This window comes from Girardinichthys multiradiatus, chromosome 1 (genome assembly GCF_021462225.1).
Source record: "Girardinichthys multiradiatus isolate DD_20200921_A chromosome 1, DD_fGirMul_XY1, whole genome shotgun sequence".
Taxonomy (NCBI): Eukaryota; Metazoa; Chordata; class Actinopteri; order Cyprinodontiformes; family Goodeidae; genus Girardinichthys; species Girardinichthys multiradiatus.
In genome coordinates, this window is record NC_061794.1 from 31402375 (window position 1) to 31423235 (window position 20861).

The 20861-nt window shown below is 38.4% G+C and overlaps 1 protein-coding gene across 3 annotated transcripts in view; it reads left to right on the forward strand.

The window, feature by feature from the left end:
* The window catches only part of LOC124876698 (glutamate receptor-interacting protein 2-like), a 57345-nt gene that overhangs the window by 2829 nt on the left and 33655 nt on the right, over nucleotides 1–20861 (forward strand). For all 3 annotated transcript variants that reach the window (XM_047379687.1, XM_047379671.1, XM_047379679.1), the window contains exons 2-9: nucleotides 2948–3022; nucleotides 3868–4006; nucleotides 8863–9008; nucleotides 10922–11005; nucleotides 11134–11209; nucleotides 11870–12015; nucleotides 19790–19937; nucleotides 20031–20200. In XM_047379687.1, coding sequence (XP_047235643.1) covers nucleotides 2948–3022; nucleotides 3868–4006; nucleotides 8863–9008; nucleotides 10922–11005; nucleotides 11134–11209; nucleotides 11870–12015; nucleotides 19790–19937; nucleotides 20031–20200 — 984 coding nt within the window. The remainder of the gene's footprint in view (nucleotides 1–2947; nucleotides 3023–3867; nucleotides 4007–8862; nucleotides 9009–10921; nucleotides 11006–11133; nucleotides 11210–11869; nucleotides 12016–19789; nucleotides 19938–20030; nucleotides 20201–20861) is intronic.

A 20861-nucleotide genomic window follows, 5' to 3' on the forward strand; every position in this document is an offset into this window, starting at 1 on the left:
TTATGCATTGTTGTTGGGGTTGTGTGTAATCAGCCTACTCCCTTCCTGGCTCTTGGGGTGAGTGATGGTTATTTTAAGCTGGAGGAGGATTGCTGGCGGACAGCTTGATGGTACAGTAACGTTCGGTCACGGGCACTCCATCGGGTCTGTGCAGCCCAGAGCTAATGCTGCCTTTTGACAGAGATGACAGCTGCTAGATTGTCAGGGCCCCTGGGAGCCAGCATGGTTACTCTGCTTTTGCCTTGCTCAAAGTGTGGGATGTGTCATTTACTTTGTGTGAATATGTGTTAAAATCGGCTAGACGCACTGTTTAAGCAAAGGATCTGAATGAAGTGAAATACCATCATAAATGTGTGTTCTCTACATCACCCTGACTTGTGAGTCTAATGGAGATATTTCTGTGGTTGAGGGCTGACTCATGCAGCTGCTGCAGAGGCTAACATATTTTTTCACTACTTCTTGTATCACGCAAATGCCCGAAGGTTTCAGATCACTGAAGGTATGACGAAGGATCCATACCTCTTGGCTGTCTGAAGGTTTTAGCTTCAGCTGGACAGACGTAGAGAGTCACTGTAGATAGAGATAAAGGAGTTGACCTGATGATCTCTGGCTCCTCTCTTCTAGGATTCATGATTGGCTGATCATCACAGAAAACTGGGCTAGAAACACTTATAATTTAATTGATGTGACATTTATAATTTTAAATTGATTAACTCTCAGATTTAAAACATATTAAGTTTCTGACCCCTGGTGCTCTGACTGCGCCTTGGATATTTCAGTGCTTGTGAATACATGAAATAGTGCCCTCCAAAAGTACTTTTTTCACATTTTATCAAATTACAACCACAAACTTCAATATATTTTATAACAATTATACAAGACAAAGCAGAGATTGTTTTGAAATGAAAGAGAGAGGATATGTGGCTTTCTAATGTTTACCAGTAGAAATCAGAACAGATTTAAATCTTTCCACAGATTGTTAATTGGATTTAAGTCTGGACTTTGAGTGGGTCACTCTAACACATGCTTTGAGCTAAATAATTCCATTATAGCTCTGGGTATATGTTTAAATTGGCCATCCTGCTTAAAGGTGAACCATTGCCCTATTCTTGCAGCCTCTAGCACGTTTTTTCTAGTATTTAGCCTAGTATGTAGCCTTGTATTTAACTCCTTCCATCTTTACATCGACTCAGAGCATCTTTCCTGTCTCTGCTAATTCAAAGCCTGCCTATAGTGTGGTACTGCCGCCACCATTCCTTTGTAGTAGAGCTTATGTGTTTGGGTTTATGTTTACGGTTAGTTTTCTGCCAAATATAACATTTTGCACGTGGGCCAAATGTTTGATTTTGGCAGAGCACCTTTTCTCCACCTGTTTGCTGTGTCCTCTACATGGTATATGGCTAACTTTTAAAAGAACCTTTTATTGCTTTCTTGTCACCCATTCATAAAGGTCATGTTAATGGAGTGCACAGATTCCCCCACCTGAGCTGTGGATCCCTGCAGCTCTTCCAAAATTACAGTCAACCTATCTACTCTCTAGAGGAACAATCTCCTTGTCCAGCCTGTCACTTTAGCTAGACTGTCATGTCTTGGTAGGTTTGCAATTGTGCCATACTCTTTCCGTTTTCTGATGATGGATAGGACAGTGCTCTGTGAGATGCTCAAAGTTTGAGATATTGTTTTAGAACCTAACCCTGTTTTAACCATTTCTATACCTAAACCTGTCTGCTGAGTTCCTTGGTCTTCATAAGGCTAAAGCATTTAAATAATTCCTAGAGCAGCCATATTTATACTGAGATTAAAATCAGACACACTTGGATTCAGCAATTAAAGGACTTCTGAAGGTAGTTGCTTCCTCTTGATTTCATGGAGGGGTATCAAAGGCGGCAGGAAAAAATGGTCACCACATTTTTTCTAAATTTATTGTAAAATATTTATCATTTTCTTTCCTTCAAACAATTTTGCACTGCTTTGTGTTGATCTGTCACAAAGAATCCCATTGAAGTATATTAACAGTTTTTAGCTGCAATGGGAAAAACATTTGGAAAAGGTTCAAAGGGATATAAGCACTTTTGCAATACATCCATGACAGTTACTTTAGCTAACTTGTTTTACTTCCTACTAATAATGTAAAATATCTTCTTAAAAAAATTGATATTATTTGTAATCAGTACTGCTATTTGTCAAAAATTGACATATTGTAAATACATTTTAATGTAATTCTAGTTTTTTTCTGAAAATTATTTTAGAAGCAGCGGTAAGTCTACCTAGAAGTGTGGAAACTTCTTTTTGCAAAAACTAAATAAAGGTTGTTTTAAGAGCTTTGCTACAACAGTATACCTCATGCTTATGGTCAGTTGTTCCCTCTTCAAAAAGAAAACCTGTCTAAGCTTTTCTTTAGGTTTGCAGAGAGATGTTTAATCATTGTGCTGGACACCTGAAATAATCCATAATGGAGAGGATTACAGAAGTGCCAAGTCAGTTTCCTCATCACTGTGACTGCAGATATGGTGTTATTGCTGCGTTCAGGCTCCGATGGCTGGCCACTGACTCTGCTAATCTGTGAACAGTGTCAGAAATGGTTCTCACTGTAGGCGAGAAGTGAAAATAATTCTATTTCTCTGCGGAGCAGATTGAACATTTTGCTGCTCTCCATAGCAGATGCTGTATATAACACGCAAATGATCATTTTCTACCCATCCAAAATGACTCTATTAACTACATGCTGTTTCCATGCCCGAGTGGTTGTACACTTCAGATTTCCCGCAAATGTGTTCTCATTTTAAATGGCTGACTGAAGGTTTTTTCTGGCTGATTCAGTGCTGCTCTTAGGTTAAAGTTCAGAGTGTTGAGGTGTGGGTTACTGTCAGAAATAGGCAGTCATGTTTGTTTATACTTCTGCTGCAGTCTTTACATAACCTCCTACACCTCCCTGCTGTCTCCTCAGATGAAGGTCCTTACTCAAAGGGGAGCAAAGAGACAACTGACCAATCACATTCCTCCCGGGGGCGAAGCCTTTCAGGTACATTACAGTCAAAGCCTGAGTCACAATCCCCATGGATCCTCAAGAAGAGAAAATCACATGTTTCTTTGTTGAATTTTGAAGTATGTGCTTCCAGTGATTTGGTTTATCTTTTGATGTTCTAAATGCTTAGATATGTTGAAAAAAATGCAGTTGTGGCATACCTGTCATGGGTACTAAACTGCTGCACTAAACTGCTGTTGGCAGGATAGGATTTACCAGCACAACACAAAGTGAACCACAAGACAGAATGAGTTCTCTGATGAGACAAGGAAACCACAAAGGCATCAATTATAATTGGAATTCTTTTTTTATTTTTTATTATGTAATGACACAACTGTGCTTTAAAACGGACTTTAGATCATTGGCAAAGTAGACAAACCCTGTTTATTTATTATATTTTTTACATTAAATAAATCATCTCTTTACTCCCACCTGGTGTGTTAAATCAATCCAGAGTACATGAAAAACTGCTTTGCTGCCTCTGTATTCATATGAAATCAGTAAGGGAGTTTTCACGAAGATGTTTTCTTAAAGAAATACTGTATTATGTCACCTTAGTGTTCACCTACTTTTGGATTTATATGTTTTTTTTTTATTTGAAGTTCTATACTAAGCTTCCTATTTTCCTTCAGATTCTAACACAAAGATTCACTTTGAGATGTGAAGAAACAAAGAAAAGAGAAAGTAGCTGGAAACTGTTGCCTGTGGTTGTATCTTAAAGAATATTTTCTGAAAGATTCAGAGGAAAAAAAAAAGTCTTTCCATACCTCACAGACAGGGCATCTCTGTCAAGCAGAGGCTAATTCTTTCTGTGGGTCTTTGCCTGCGTCTGCATATGTCAGCAGAGGAGTATCGAGGAGTGACCACGGTGGAGCTGATGAAAAGGGAAGGTAGCAGCCTTGGTCTCACCATCTCTGGAGGCTCCGATAAAGATGGCAAGCCCAGAGTGTCGAACCTACGGGCAGGTGGGCTGGCTGCCAGGTGAGATCTGTGTTCTGTGATGAGCTCTTAGCCAGGTCAGATGTGCCCCTCTGCACCCGTTTTAAAGGCTAACAGTTGTATCTAAAGTGTTGCTTTTCAGAGTGTTTTATTACCATTCTTCCTATGTGTGACATTTGGTTAACTAAGCAATATATTGTGAAGAACTGCTTAGACTGCAGTAATTGTTAGGTAATTATTCAAGTAGCATGCTTTCAGGCTCAGTATACCTGTGATACGTTTGGTGACTTTTGTTGTTTAACGCAGCATGGAAGGTTTTGCAAGTTAATTAGGTTGTAAGGTAATCAAATCATTAGGAAAGTACAACTAAGTTGCTCTGATGCTTAAACAGCAGATGTTAGCCAGAGATAACTTCTTGAACCTTGTTGCTCAGATGGTAATAATTACTTTTTTCAGTGGCTAGATAAAATTCTCATTATCTGGGGTCTGTGTTTGGTATGAACATAAAGACATTAACAATTTTTATTGATTTGTTTATTTATTGCAAGTCCCTTCCTTATTGCAACATTCACCAATATTAATGCATATCAGGGCCCATATTCACAAAGAATCCTGAGACTAAAAGTCAATCTGAGTGACGTCATTCTAAGAAAAATCTTTCTCTTTCCCGAATTCTAAGATTTTCCTTAGAATTTTCCCTCGGTAGGTTAAAAGTTATTCATGAAGCATCTTAGGCCTTAAGAGAGCTTCTAACCTCAGGAAATGTTAAGAGTAGTGAGTAGGACTTTTGGTGAGCCTAAGAGTGTCTTAAGCAGAGAAGATGGCGGAAAGGCAGAGTGAAAGGAGAAATATTCTGCAATGATGAATGATAGTGAATTAATAAAACCCTCCCAGCCCAACGCGCAGGTATCCACCTCCTTAATAGTCAAGTAAATGAGCACATAACCTATAAACATTCATAAACTATCATACAATTATTTATATAAAGATAAGAATAACCTTGCCATCCCCCTAGGGGGACATGAAATGGTTTCAGCCAGGGGAACAGATTAAAAATGCACCTCAAGTAAGGTAATATTAGGAAGGAAAAATAAATCATAGAGACAATAATGAATAACCATGAATATAAAAAATGAACAAAACTACATATTCACATTCCAGGCTGGTGCTGAAAGCAGAGGGAATGATGCACTAATATTCTCGGAAATGCCTGTTTGTTTGCGCCATGATCCCACAACCAAATCTACCTTTCAACACTCCTCTCCTCCACCAGCAGGCTCTGCTCCTCTGTTCAGTTCAGTTTTCTCCACCTTTGTTTCTCCGTTTTGTTTTAGTAATTTTACCAAACTAAACTTCTTTATACAAGAAGGCAATCACAGTAAAATGCTGAAGTTTTATAAAGAATGCAATTAATTAATATGACATTGATGCAGTGTAAAAACCAGCGTGGCGAGTAAACATAATAATAAGCAAATCAAAATAATGATGAGCATGTAAATAAACTACATTCAAACATGTTGATGCTGTGTGACAATTAATTTAATTTTGCTAAGTTTCATCATCATGATTTGCACATTTTTGAATCCAGTCTAAATTCTTCATGAGTTAATTTCGCGCCATTGATTACTAGGAGTGCATTTGTGTTTTTTTTTTTTTTTTGGCAAACACCAATCACAGCTCTTAGAAGATAGCATCACACCTAGCGACGGGGTCAACCACACCTCCTTACTAAGACAGAAATCTCTGTCATCTCCTTGCTTAGAGTTGCTCTCAGCAGCAAAGTCAATCACTCTCAAGCTAGGAGTCTTTGGCAAGACTTTTTTTGCTAAGATAGGAGCTCTCTGAGAGAATCTTTGTGAATACGGACCCAGATTTGTTCCTAATGTCATACAGACCAACAATGCAGGCATGTACTTCAGTGAACCGAAGTTTTGTGGTTTTCTATGTTTTCTTGCTTTGACCTAATGCCTGTCAGTTATATATATTGCAACGAGTCATATCCAGTCTAGCAGTTCATAAAGCAAAAATCACACATGAATCTTTGTAGTCAGATGTCACCAACAAACTTTTCTGGACCAAACCTAATAGACCCTAAACAAATAACAGCGCAAACCTGCAGACGTTTTATCTTCCAAAAGCACAAACAACATGACAAAGAGGTATATGTTACTACCAAATAACATTTTGAGTAGATTTGTTCCTCACCAGCAATCATGCTGCAGTCAAATAATTAAATCGGTTTATCTATTTTCTTGATATTATTTAGATGGGAGTCAGAAAACAATATATTTTACCATTTAATTTAAACTTCTGTTATTCTAACAACAGAGCAATAAAACTCAAGGGGACTGCTCTTTCAAGACTGTTGCACCCTGTGGTGGTTGTTTTATGAATGATGATCTGGGTGAGCCTCTCCTTCTGCCACCCACAACCAATCAAAATGCAAGAAATCATCTGATATTCTACCGAGGGATGAAATGCAGTGCAGCGTGCAGTCCTGGAGAGGGGCACCTACTCAACAGAAGGGGCACCAACTTCCCATTGACTATATGTCCAATAAAGCAATAGAAAACTAGTTCAAGGAGGATTCATTTGTTTTAAATGTTGTCCATGTGCTTCCTTTTCTAATGCCACGCGGAGCAACTGCCCATTCAGCCCATATCAAAAGCTGTCACTGGTTGTACTTCGACTATGGAATGAGGTTTCTTTGGTTTTCCGTTCATTTAAAAACTAGCATTCATGTTCAAAGTTGCTTTTCCTTTATATCATTTAAATATATTTTTTTAAATCTTTGTAATTATGTTTGCATTTTTATGCTCTGTCTTTGTAAAGCAGTTTTTGATTTTTATCTTTGAAAGGTGCTATACAAATTAGATGTACTTACTGTTTTCAAGTTTAATAAATCCAGATGACAACAGTTAAAATATATAATCTTTTGGTTGTTTTGGCATCAAGAGGAAACAAAATATAAATCACAGTGGGCCTGAATTGGAGACATTTATGAGCTTTTTGAAAACAATTCACTTATTTTCTACCTGCCATGTTCTCCTTGACCTGTTCACAGAGGAAATACAGCCCCACCACCATTTAGCTGGTAAACTCAAATAATAGTGTTTAAATATCAGTTCACCTATGTTTTTCAGATGGACAACACTAAAGTTAGCACCTGATTCAGCCTTCTAGATTAGCATATATCTAATTTTTGGCACATTCGATTGACAGAGGTGGGGGGTTAACGTTCAGAGATGGTATGGTCTATTTTTGGCGGGTGTCAGAAATCCTGATACAAGAATCTTCCAGATTTCTTTAAATACACTTAAGTAACATGAAATCCATAATTGTTTTATACCCGTATTGTTAATTTTATCTTTTTTTGGGGCGGGAGGTTGTCACTGATGTGAAAATTAAAACATCCTCAGTTCAGCAAGGATGACACAATCCTTTGAAAATGTCCTGGCCAAATATGTCATTCCTTGTCACGTCTTAGGAACACTATGGTAATTCTTCCAAGCAGCTTGTCTTCACATAGCTGAGTTCATGCCTGTGTGGAAGTACCCGCTAATTTATTGGGTGGGGACACGCGGGGGCAGACAGCAGAACGGTTGGCTACGTGTGACAGAACTTGACCATCCTGACGTACAGCTTTAGAAGCTTCTCTGTCTGCTGTCACGGTGATTGACAGTAGCCCAAGGGCTGAGAAGGGCAAGAAGGGCATAACATCTATTTGATTAATTAGTTCTCCAGTGAGTGGTGCGTTGAGTCAGAATGTCAAATGTGAGACACCATATAGTCATTTCTGTCAGCGTCAAAGAGAAAGAGATCGTCAGTCGTCTCACTTCATAATCTGTTCTGCTTTCTACACAGGTGTCCTTCAGTGTTCGCCTGCAGAGATTTTAAAATTCACATAATCAAGTTCAAATTACAGCTCCAGGGTAGATATGTACTCATTGTTATTCTTAGAAATGGTAACTTTCAGTTGAATTGTTTGGTTTTAAATAGGGTTGAGATTGGGGCCATTCTAGAAGCTTAACGTTGGTCTAATTTATCTATTCCAAAACCGATTTTGATGTATTTTTAGGATCACTGTCCTGTTGGTATAGAAAAATGTCTCCTGGTTTTAACTATCCAGCTGTTCATTTGAGGTGCACTTGAATAATTTGGAAGTAGTCTCCCTTTCTTATCATGTCACCTACTTTGTGTAATGCACCTGCACAATTCTCAGAGAAACAAACCAAAGCATAATGCTGCTAGCACCATCCCAGGGCCATACGGTGGCATTAAAGATCTTGGGGTGGCACACCAAAATGAAAACCAATAACTGACTTTAAAAAATGCTGTGATGTTGTACTATTACTATATAATACAAACTACAAAGAAACCTGTCATATACAATTTGTCTTTTGTTTTGTTTTTACAAATTTGTATTTCAGACTGACCAGAAATTAACATTTTAAACTGACTTCATTGATAACAATGACACTGGTGTTTCAGCATCTTCGAGTTCATGATGGAACGAAGCCTTGTAGGTTTCTGATTATTCCTGAACTTTCAAGCCAATTTCTTTTGATTTAAGGGTGACTGTTTTGGTCAGTTGTTTGACACTTGGATACAGATGCGAGTTTAAAGTGAACAATAATCCCAAACATATTAAAAGTAGCATAGGACTTAAAGCTAGATGCGTCTTGTAGCCCCTTTCATACAGAGGGATGGTGTGGTGTAATTATGGTAAACATTTGCTTGCTTATGTTTAACTAAAAGTAGTTAAAATACACAACTTTGTTGATGGTCCAGATGTGGAGATTTTTAGAACCTCTATGATTTGACCCAAAGCTTTCTGCTTTTATCAGTGAGCAAAGGATTGCTAGTTAGTCTTAATGGTCTGTAATGACTTTCAACAGGAGCGACCAGCTGAATGTGGGCGACTACATCAAGTCAGTGAATGGCATCAACCTGTCAAAGCTCCGGCATGACGAGATCATTAGCCTACTGAAGAACATCGGAGAACGAGTTGTCCTGGAAGTCGAGTATGAACTGCCTCCATTTGGTGAGAACAGAATAAAGAAATAAATCTAACGGACAGCATAATGGAAAATGTTTTTAATAATATTTTCAAGCGAGACTGCAGTAAAAAATAGGTCTCACAAGATTTTATGCTCTTACAAGTAAAGTCTGATGATTGTAAACTGCTTTAGTTAATAGCACTTAAACCAGAGTCATTAGACATCAAATTAAAATATATCTGACTGCATCCTGTCTACAGGATTTAATAAATGAGTACAAAATTGGATTGTTTTACAAAACATAAGAGTGAATAGTGTGTTATCTTCAAGTGAAATAGGTTGTCAGTATTGGTCTCCAGGAAAGAAAATAGCACCAGAAAGTTTTATTTTGGCACTCATCTTCCCTAAAGCCAGTATCCTCATCATACTATTAGTTACTTCCATTGCATTCTATTGTAGATTAAGCTCTAGGCTTCCCTTCTGTGTATTTGATTCTACAGGATGTATTTTGATCTGGTTAAGTGAGGCTGCTACAGACCAATTTGGTAATGTTAAAAAAAGAATTGCAGCATTGAAGTTGGATCACCTCTTGGCTCTCAGTTGTCTGGAAAAAAAAATCTTGACTTGATAAGTATCATGCAATATTTTCAAAATTCCTGCTGTAAAAGTCCTGGAAGTCAAAGCAGAGCAGATTCAAAAGATAAAGCATAATGAAAAACACCAGACCATAGAGGAGAATTTGATGCAATAGAAGGCTTTATTAAGCCATATGCAGATGATGGGGAAAACCAATGGGTTTCCCTGGAGAAAACTGGGTTTGGACTATTACGGGCATCGTTTAACTAAAACAAATGCGTAACTTGGTAAACACTTGTTCTCTCATATTTTAAATACTTTGTGGATTTAACCAATTATGCTACTTTTCTGTTCATGTAATCAAGGTGTGCCAAGCAGAAACTTCTCCAGCATGAGCTCTTCATATATTCAACATCTTCACTTTTTACGCTGATGAATTGCTACTTTTCATCAGCAGGTTGCAGAAAGTTTAAAATGTTTTTTTTCTCTGACCGCAATCCAAGAGTGGTGCAAATGTGTCCGTCCTGGACATGCAGTTGATGCAGATGGACACTTTTACAATTTTAGGACAAGATTTTCACTCACAAATCAAAATCATAAGTATTTGTCTTTTATCAATTACATTTGTGCTTTGACCTATACTGAAAAGCAGACAAGAATGCAACCATTCATTACACCTGGCATTTTTGAAAGAAAGGGTGACTCACATCCCATTCTTTTAGCTGAGCATAGATAAAATACCAAGTTTTAGAACAACAAAACAAAACAAAACCAAAAAATTAGGAAACAGTATGCCTTTCTTTTAATACTGCAAACAGAGACATTTTTATATTTTGGCTTTGCAACGATTTCCAGATTTCTTTTCTGCAAAAATCCAACTTTCTTATTAAAACATAAGTATCAACAACAATATAATTTATTTTGTTTTTAATAAAAAAATATAAAACTGTTGCCCACAAGATGCTTGGAGACCACTGGTATAGAGCACAAACTGTTCGGCTCAAGATATTCAGGCGATTAGGAATGGAGAAGAAAAGAACATGATGAAGTCACAGCAAAAGGGTATTCACTCTGTCCTGAAGCAATATCATGCTGTTATTTTATACTCTTCACTCTAACATACAAAGACTATGTGAAACAGTTCCATTACTGACACATACTTTATAGAAATGATTGGACCAGACGTTTTGTGATGTTTTGAGCTTTAAGACAAGGAATCAAACCTGCCAAGATGAGAAGCAGTGCAACAGAAGGTTTACTCTAAGGCAGCTTTAACATTATCCTGCAACTCTTGAACCAGATGATCACACCATCTAATTTGCAGACATGGCCATTTATTCAGCTTTTTATATAATCACTTCTTGACTTTCTTTCCTTGTAGTTCAGAATCCCTCAGGAACCATGACTAAAAACATAGAGGTGTGTTTACACAAGGAGGGAAACAGTTTTGGCTTTGCCATGAGAGGTAAGAGGGTAGGATCCTGTTGTTTGCTTTTCCTTATTTTAGAAACTTCACAATGTATAATACAGGTTATAGCTTTTATACAGATTTGTTTTCTATAATATCAAATCTTCTTTAAATTTGTTTTGAAGGAGGCTTCCATGAAGACAGACGAAGGTCTCGTCCTCTAGTGGTTACCGGCGTCCGGCCCGGGGGTCCAGCTGACAGGTCAGGATGTAGATAAGTGTCTGATGTTCATAGTTTGTACTGTATTGTTTATATGTAGGGGTTGTGTTTCACCTGGTTTGGGTGTGTGTGTGTGTGTGATTGTCTGGGGGGGTTTGCATGGAAAAGTCTGTTCCAATTAAAGCATGTAAGCCTGCATGTGTACAGAGGCGTGCAAGCTAATGAATCCATTTTACTAATTTCTTTGGTTTCATGCATTACATCAAACATCAGTGTATTCTTTACACGGAATTAAGCATTCATTAATAATGCAGCTTTGTGTTTAAAAATCTGCTGTGCGTTTGTGTTGACATGGCCATGTTTTTTTTTTTTTTTTTCTCAGAGACTGCACAAAATAGTTGCTGCAACACACGTAGAGCATCTTTAACACAGAAAGGGCACCACTCACCCTGAGGCTAATGCAGCCTTGCACTTTTATCCATGAAAAATTGAGAGCACCAAAACAGTGGAGCAAACATAATGCTGCATCAAAGCCTTTATGGCCATTTATCTTGTTTATCCTTCATCCCACCTGGGAAGAGATGCTCACTGCTTAATCATTCACTGTGACTGCTGCTTAAACGCTACTGTGAGCATCATGCCCCGATCAAGTAGGTTTTCATTCTCTTTGTTTATGTTTGTGGGTTGTTTGTTTTTTTCCAGAGAGGGCACACTGAAGGCAGGAGACCGAGTTTTAAGCATAGATGGGATGCCTTTGAACAGAGAGAGGCATGCTGAGGCTCTGACCATGCTGATGCAGAGCGGCCAGGAAGCTCTGTTCCTGATTGAGTATGACGTTTCTGTTATGGGTGAGTAATCACACACACACACATGCACACACACACACAGACATACAAACACACACACACACAGGCAGCATGTGGAGGCATGGTAGGGCAGCGTTTCTCTGAGGGCATGTGGCCATTTATGTGTGTGGATGATTGTTGCTGCTGGAGACGGCACCAGGAGAGCAACATGAACCTGAGTGCACATTTATCATTATGGTATTGAAGACACAGTTGGACTTTAGAAATAGTCATAAATTCTTGATGATGATGAATTAATCTAAAGGCAAGATGAAAAACACTGAAAGCAGTGTATTACCCTGTGAATGCAGGTGTTTCTCATTAAAATGACATCAACATTTTTTCCATTGAAGATCCCCTTTGGTTATACAGTTTTTATTTGACTTTTACCAAATTTAAACTCCATTTGTGTCTTTGTGTTTTCGAAGATTTGGAGATTTTAGCTACAAATACAGTTTTGACTTTTGTATTGTGCAAATTGTGTTTAGACTAAATGGCCATTTGAATAATAAAGTTATTTATTATAGATGATTTATTCCTGTTCTGGCCTAAGTGGATTTCTTGTGTATTATAGAACACATGTAATTACATTGCAGGGAATAATTGTTTAAACATAATGTGACTGCACATGTCAGCAAAAATATTTTTAGTACTTGGTAAAAATCTGCCTGAATGTATTTATTTTGTTTTTTTTACAATTTATTATTTTAGTACTTAATTAAATATTTTATTATTGTACGTTATAATTATTACCTCCGCCAAGGAAGACATGTTTTCATCGCCGTCGATTTATCCGTCTGAAAAATAACTGATTTTGATAAAAATGTTTAAAAAAGGTGTGTATTAGGACAAAGAACAGATGATTAGATTTTGGTGGAGATGCGGAGCGCCATCTGGATCCAGGATTTTTGAAGGAATCTTTATTATTGCCATGGTGCAACAACTTGGAATTCCTACATGGTTCATCATCCTGTCAACAGCTTGGTGGAGTTCTGCGCTCTCTGAGTGTTTTCCTAGTTTTATTTTTGTTTCAACAATTTTTATAGGATAATATCTACAAGTTTTGTTCTGTTGCATTAAAATCAGGAAGAAAAATTGGTCAGGTCATAGATTTCCTATTTTTCTGGATTCTTACACAGTCTTGAAAGTCTGGAAATGTATGGAATTTAATTCTTTCAAGACAAGAATGGAAAAAATTAATTTGTTTATGAAAAAATGTTTGAATTCTAGACTTTATTTCCCAATACGTTTTCTAAAACAGGAATTTTAATTTCTAATTACCAAAGGGCTTCTTATATGTATATCATGTATATATATGAGTACTCTGAACACGACTTTGTTTATCTTTAATTTGCCACATTTAAAATATTTAAATTCCAATTTAAAATATAAACCAAATTTGTCAAAACTCAGTGATCGTTTAAGTTTTTACGTTACTGTCAGAGTATACACAGATAAATGCACACTATTCTAAATCTTTAAAAACGGAGACATTTCACTGCTTTTTGCCTCTAGGCTTTTAAACTGAAATTCTGGTTCCTAAACTGGGTATTGGGATACTATAGAAAGCATGGATTTTAATTTTTGCAAATAAAACACAGTATTATGCAATTTGCAAACCAGGCTTTAAATAATCAGTATGTACTTAATAATCCCTTTTTAAATTCTGAAATGTAGGTAAACTAAGTTGGTCCAGATTTCTTAAAAGGTTGTGAATTAGTCCTTTACCACACTGTCAAACTGGAAGCTCACATGGATTGTGTCATTTAATGGTTTTTAGAAGACACAGAGAATAAAACTCAGCTAGATAAATGTTTAGTATTTTGTTGTCGAAAGCGGTACAAAACTGTCTGGAATCTAGTGATAACAGTCTTGAAAATGAGGAGGAACCTTGTTTTTTCTGCAGAAAGGCTTGTAAAATTTTTGCAACACACTTGGTTTGGCTCTATGCTTGAATGTTCTTCCTTTGCAAAGTTTCTGAAGATTGTGATTCATCTTGACATTTTTCATAAAGGCATTCATTGGGGTTACCTGTAATCATCATCGTCCATACAACTCTTGCTCTTATATAGCTCTTTATCGTTACACTACCTTCTAAGTCCTTTTTATAGGAACTCCTAAAATGCTGAACTATATCTGAGCTGAGCAATTTGATGTTGTTTTGATTTGACCAAAGAGAAAGAATAACCTCTGAATAGTCAGAAGACACATTTCTTGTCCTCCATTATAGTGAAACCCTCATATTTTAAGAGGTTGTCTTGGATATGGTCTGCAGAGGTCGATGTTATGCAATGTTTAGTTTCTGATCTGTCCCAGAAACATTTATTTTCTCTGACGTGTTCAATGCCAAGTCTGGAGCCCTTTTCTGTCAGTTTTTCCTACTTACTTTATCCATATAAATATTCAGACAGCATTTCTGGTCTCTATAGTTGTTTTAAAAGGTCAACCCCTGCAGCTCTAATTGGTGCTACTGTGGCTTATGTTTTTGACTGATTTAAACCAATTTTACAAATTTTTTCACCAAAGATTTTATTTGTTGGACTGGCTAACATTTCCCATGAGATGCCTAAATGCAGAAACACAAAGCCTGTTCATACTTTTTATAACTTTGTTAGGTTAATTTTTAAATCACAGACACAACATCCCCCACACTAACTGTTACCCTTGGGATAAAAAAACCCTTAAATTCATCTTTTATTCCAGTAGCATAATCTGGTTGGGGCTTATGGACAGAGGCATCTTTATACCATTCCGTTTTGCACTATCTTTGTAGATCTTCCAGAGTCTGTGGTTTTTTCTCATGCTCTCCAGCTCAACCCTCAGTTTTTATAAGATTTAGCTCTGGGGACTGAGATGGAGATGAAGGAAGGTTGGTTTTGTGTCTGTTGAATCATTTCTTCTTAATTTGGCTAAACTTATTTGATTCTGGTGCAAGTCTCAAAATGACCCATATAAGTTTCTTGGTAGAGACCCCCAGATATTTATTTAAAATGTCCAAGTAGTTCATGATTCAGCACACATTAACTAAATTTCTATTGCGTTTAGAAAGGAAGCAGACCCACAGCATTACAGATCTGCCGCCATAAGTAACATGGGCATGAGGTGCATTTCCACATAAATAATCTTTTCTTAAGCTGGACTGTTTGCTGCTAAAAAGATCAATCTTGAGCCTTATTTCCATTCACAGTTCTAGGACCACATGACTCCACTCTGCTCGATCTCACTCTACACCACACTAAATGTGTTGTGTTTCCATTGACTCACTGGCAGCTGGAGTTATGCCTTGGTACCAAGAAAGTCTGTACCATGCTGGAAAAGCCATTAACAGAAACAGTTGCAGAAAGGACTGAGTGGACTGGAGCCAGCCAAAGTAGAGGCCATGAAAAAGAGGCATTAGTGTTATCTGTCCAAAGCATGTGGTTTCAGTTAAAGTCTTAGTAGTGTTTAACAAACTCCTTATGTTTAGTTTTCTGATGGTAGGACATCACAAACGTAAACCTTCTAAGCAACTGATTGTCATGTAGAGAGCATCTCATGGTTACTATGGAGACTTGGTGATGGAAAGATGTTACTCTGCTGCGGTTCTCTAACAGTGAGCTTTAGAGATCTTTTGCTATTACTTTTAGTGTGAGATTTTGCTACTTTAAAAAAAGATTAATTTATTCTAAAGCTTTTAACATACACTGCTCAAAAAATAAAGGGAACACTTAAACAACCCAATATAACTCCTAGTAAATCAAACTTCTGTGAAATCAAACTGTCCACTTAGGAAGCAACACTGATTGACAATCAATTTCACATGTTGTGCAAATGGAAAAGACAACGGGGAAATCTTTGGGGATTAGCAAGACACTCAATAAAGGAGTGGTTCTGCAGGTGGGGACCACAGACCACTTCTCAGTACCTATGCTTTCTGGCTGATGTTTTAGTCACATTTGAATGTTGGTGGTGCTTTCACACTTGTAGTAGCATGAGACGGACTCTACAACCCACACAAGTGGCTCAGGTAGTGCAGCTCATCCAGGATGGCACATCAATGCGAGCTGTGGCAAGAAGGTGTGCTGTGTCTGTCAGCGTAGTGTCCAGAGCCTGGAGGCGCTACCAGGAGACAGGCCAGTACACCAGGAGACGTGGAGGAGGACGTAGGAGGGCAACAACCCAGCAGCAGGACCTCTACCTCCACCTTTGTGCAAGGAGGAACAGGAGGAGCACTGCCGGACCCCTGCAAGATGACCTCCAGCATGCCACAAATGTGCATGTGTCTGCACAAACGGTTAGAAACTGACTCAATGAGGATGGTATGAGGGCCTGACGTCCACAAATGGGGGTTGTGCTCACAGCCCAACACCGTGCAGGACGCTTGGCATTTGCCAGAGAACACCAGGATTGGCAAATTCGCCACTGGCGCCCTGTGCGCTTCACAGATGAAAGCAGGTTCACACTGAGCACATGTGACAGATGTGACAGAGTCTGGAGACACCGTGGAGAGGGATCTGCTGCCTGCAACATCCTTCAGCATGACCAGTTTGGCAGTGGGTCAGTAATGGTGTGGGGTGGCATTTCTTTGGAGGGCCGCACCACCCTCCATGTGCTCGCCAGAGGTAGCCTGACTGCCATTAGGTACCGAGATAAGATCCTCAGACCCCTTGTGAGACCATATGCTGGTGCGGTTGGCCCTGGGTTCCTCCTAATGCAGGACAATGCTAAACCTCATGTGGCTGGAGTGTGTCAACAGTTCCTGCAAGATGAAGACATTGAAGCTATGGACTGGCTCGTCTGGGACATCATGTCTCGCTCCATCCACCAACGTCACGTTGCACCACAGACTGTCCAGGAGTTGGCGGATGCTTTAGTCCAGGTCTGGGAGGAGATCCCTCAGAAGACCATTCACCGTCTCATCAGGAGCATGCCCAGGCGTTGTAGGGAGGTCATAGAGGCACGTGGAGGCCACACACAATACTGAGCCTCATTTTGACTTGTTTTAAGGACATTACATCAAAGTTGGATCAGCCTGTAGTGTGTTTTTCCACTTTAATTCTGTGTATGACTCCAAATACAGGCCTCCATTGGTTAATAAATTTGATTTCCATTGATGATTTTGTGTGATTTTGTTGTCAGCACATTCAACTTTGTACAGAACAAAGTATTCAATGAGAATATTTCATTCATTCAGATCTAGGATGTGACATTTGAATGTTCCCTTTATTTTTTTGAGCAGTGTATTTTTACCAATTCCAGCCATTGTGGATGATGCTGTATGCTTAATGTAGTCTTGTTTTTGTCTTTGACACATTTATTTAAAATAAATATCATTATTATAAAAGTTATGACAATTATAAAGAGACAGTGCAGGAAAATCAAGAGGGGCAAGGGGAACCAACATAACAACAGCCACTGTGACCAACAAACAAAGCAAAACACAAATAATAATAGTAATAAAATTAGTAGTAATACTTGCAATAATAATAAGAGTATTCTGCACCCAAAGCCATACCAGTTTTACAGAGAAATGTGTTAACCATTTATGCTCAGTGTGATTGTGCCTGCTTCTATGTGAATATGTTGTGTTTGTGTCTGTATGTGTTTGTATGTAAGTATGCACAAAACCGGACTAAAAAGCTGTTTCCAGTAAACCTATAGGAGAAACTGCAGTGGTGATTATTTCAAGTTCTGTTTTAAAAATGGAACAATGAAAACATTGTTCTTCAAATATATTGGTATTTTCTGTGTTCTGCTCAAATTAACACCGCAAAGCTGTTAAAAAGAGTAACCACGTTTATTTCTGTATAACAGCAAAGAGTGACCCCACTTTAATCCTTTCCATTAAGTAGCAGAATATGCCACCAAGTACAAGAGCTCACAACAGGAGTAACAGCCTAATTATAATCTCTATTTGGTCAGGGTGAATAATTCCCAAGATCATGCTCTTTGCTCTGGTCTGTGCAAACTAGGGCAGGTCACAAAGGATAGTTGGCACATATTTCCTCCATGTGGATGAAAATGTCAGATTCAGACCTTCTGCCAGCAGATTAATCAAAGTGTGAAATCATTCAGAGCAATCATCACTTGATTTTGACCTGGGAACAGTAGTGATTCCCTTGCAAAAGATTACTACTTATTTTAAAAAAATATGTGTTCCTTTGATTTTGCTTGTATGCAATCAAACAGTATTTTCTCATTAGGATTTACAATATATACAGCAAGTCAAGCAGCACAGTGAAATATTCCCCTGCTGTATAATTTTCTGCCATACAATGTCCAGTCTGTGTTATTTATTAAAAATAATCAAAATTCTCCATTTCAGTGTTTTCTGTAATCTATACTTTTAAAGCAGATGAAGTTTTATTAAAACATTTCATCTAAAAGGCCTACACTGATCCAGAAGTGCATGTATTCACAGCAGTTTGAGAGCTTAACATTCGTCACAGGTTCAGGAGGTCAACCCAGGAAGAGGGACATATAGTCCCTCTAGCATGTTCTGGATCTACCCTGGAGTCTTCTAATAATGGAACGTGCCCAGAAAACCTGTAATGGATTTAAAAAAAAATTTTTTGCAGCACTAGTGGCCTTTATTTTTTGACAGCAAAGGGGTGGAGAAAGAAGGAAGACATGCAGCAAAGGTTGCCTGGGGAAGGAGTCGAACCAGCAACCGCTGCATCAAGGACTGAAACCTCTGAACATGGGTCAAACGTTTTACCCCTGTGTCACCACCTCACCCACTGAGGAGGCATCTTGTTTAGATAGCCTACACCTTAGCTGACTCCTTTTATAGTGGAGGAGTAGCAGATCTTGTTCGTTAGATCATTTTCCATATTTCGTTTTTGCTCAGCTCTTTCTTTACCACAACAGACTGCCACGCTGCCTGCATTTTCACAGATGGGGCCCCAGTCTGTATCCATCCCACCTTCTGTTCCATCCTGCCAACACTTGAAAACAAGACACCAACATATTTGGATTTTTCACTTAAGACAGAGAGTGACCACCAACCTAGAGGGAACACTCCTGTTTTTTTTTTATTCTAGTTGAGAACCATAGCCTCAGAATAAGAGGAGCTGACTTCTCATAATGGTGGCTTTTTGCTTGGCTGCAAACTGCTCCAGTGCATGCTGAAGGTCATGCACTAGAGACACCAGCACAACCACATCATGGGCAAAAAGCTACGATTACACCCCCAGGTTCCCAAGCCCAAGCTCTCCTCTTTACATTCAAATCCTGTGCATGGACACCACAAACAGGATTGGAGACAATGGGCAAGCCTGATGGGGTCTAACCAGTGCTTTGAACAAGCCTGACGTTACAAAGACCATATTGCCCTTATGATATGCCTTCTGCCTTCTTTAATCGAACAACCAAACCTCTATGACCCCCTTAACAACTCGAGGGTAAAGATGTGATCCAATGTTCTAAAGCTAGGATGAAAGCCGAACTGTTCCACCTGAATGCTTAGAACCTCTTTCCAACACGGTGGAGTAGACTTCTCACATGGAGGTTTAGATGTGGGATCCCTCACCTTTTGGTCCCATTATTAAATTCTCTGTAAAAATACAACAATAACATATGCATCTTAAATTTATTCTAATGTTTTATTTCTGCATTATATTTCATCATCTGCATACAAAACAGCTAAAAATGAGTAAAATTAGACACATAATTTCTTAATCACATTGGATTATTAAGAACCCTAATAACTGGTAACAGTAATGCAGACATGCTCATTTGCTGGTTTAGATTCAGTAAGTCTGTGTAATGTTCTGCATGCATGCGTTGTCTGTTTCAGAGGCTGTGCAGCAGGCCTCGGGCCCTCTGCTGGTGGAAATAGTGAAAGGTCCTTCTGCCAGCCTGGGGATCAGTCTCACAACAACAATATACAGAAGCAAGCAAGTCATCATTATCGACAAAATAAAGCCGGCAAGTGTGGCTGAAAGGTGAAGGAAACTTTTTAAATGTCCCTTCAGTACAAAAGGTTTCCTGACAGAGAAGACATCCCAACAGATCCTCAGCCTCTGTCTCACCCTCAGGTGTGGAGCGCTTCATGTGGGAGACATCCTGCTGTCCATAGATGAGACAAACACTGAGCACTGCTCCCTGATGGAGGCAACACAGCTGCTGGCCAGCACCTCTGAGAATCTGAAGCTTGAGATTCTTCCCGCCAGTCAGAGCAGACTTCCCATCAGGCCACAGGACACAGGTACGCCTGCAGGTCACAGAAACCTTGTTTTTTAAAAAGAAGAAAAAAAAATAGTAACGGAAGACAAGCTTTTATTTGTAATAATAGATAATTTATCTGGACTATAAAATGTCAAAACATTTTGAAAAGAGCATGGCAGCCCTGAGGTGAAACTCGCTTAGGCAAATACATGAAACAGCATATACCACTACTTTTACAACTTTTACTTTTAACTGTGTTCAGGTTTTTAGTAACGCAAAAGCTTTTTTTGTTTTGTTAGAAAAGAGTATTTTAAAATCACCAGACCAACTGTGATATATATATATGCTTCACACAAGATTTTTAGGTTTCTGACTCTAAAATCTGATGATATTTACATTAAGAAAGAAGAAAGGAGGCAAGATCAAATTTGTACTTCTGTTTTTTTAAGTTATGACTGCTTTAATTCATTGAAAGTATTAGTGAAAGTATTTTGTTTACTATCTCATGTTGTGTATATTAGAAAGAATGAATGTATGAGACAGTTTTGAGTGAAAGTAGTTAAAAAAATAAAACACAGATTCATCTGCAGAGATGAAACCTTCCACACTCTGCGGAGGAATCCCAGAGAACAACTGGGAATATTGTGCTCGCTCCGTCCTTTGCTGTGTAACATGCAGCTGTAAAGAGTTTGGCTGTGTTT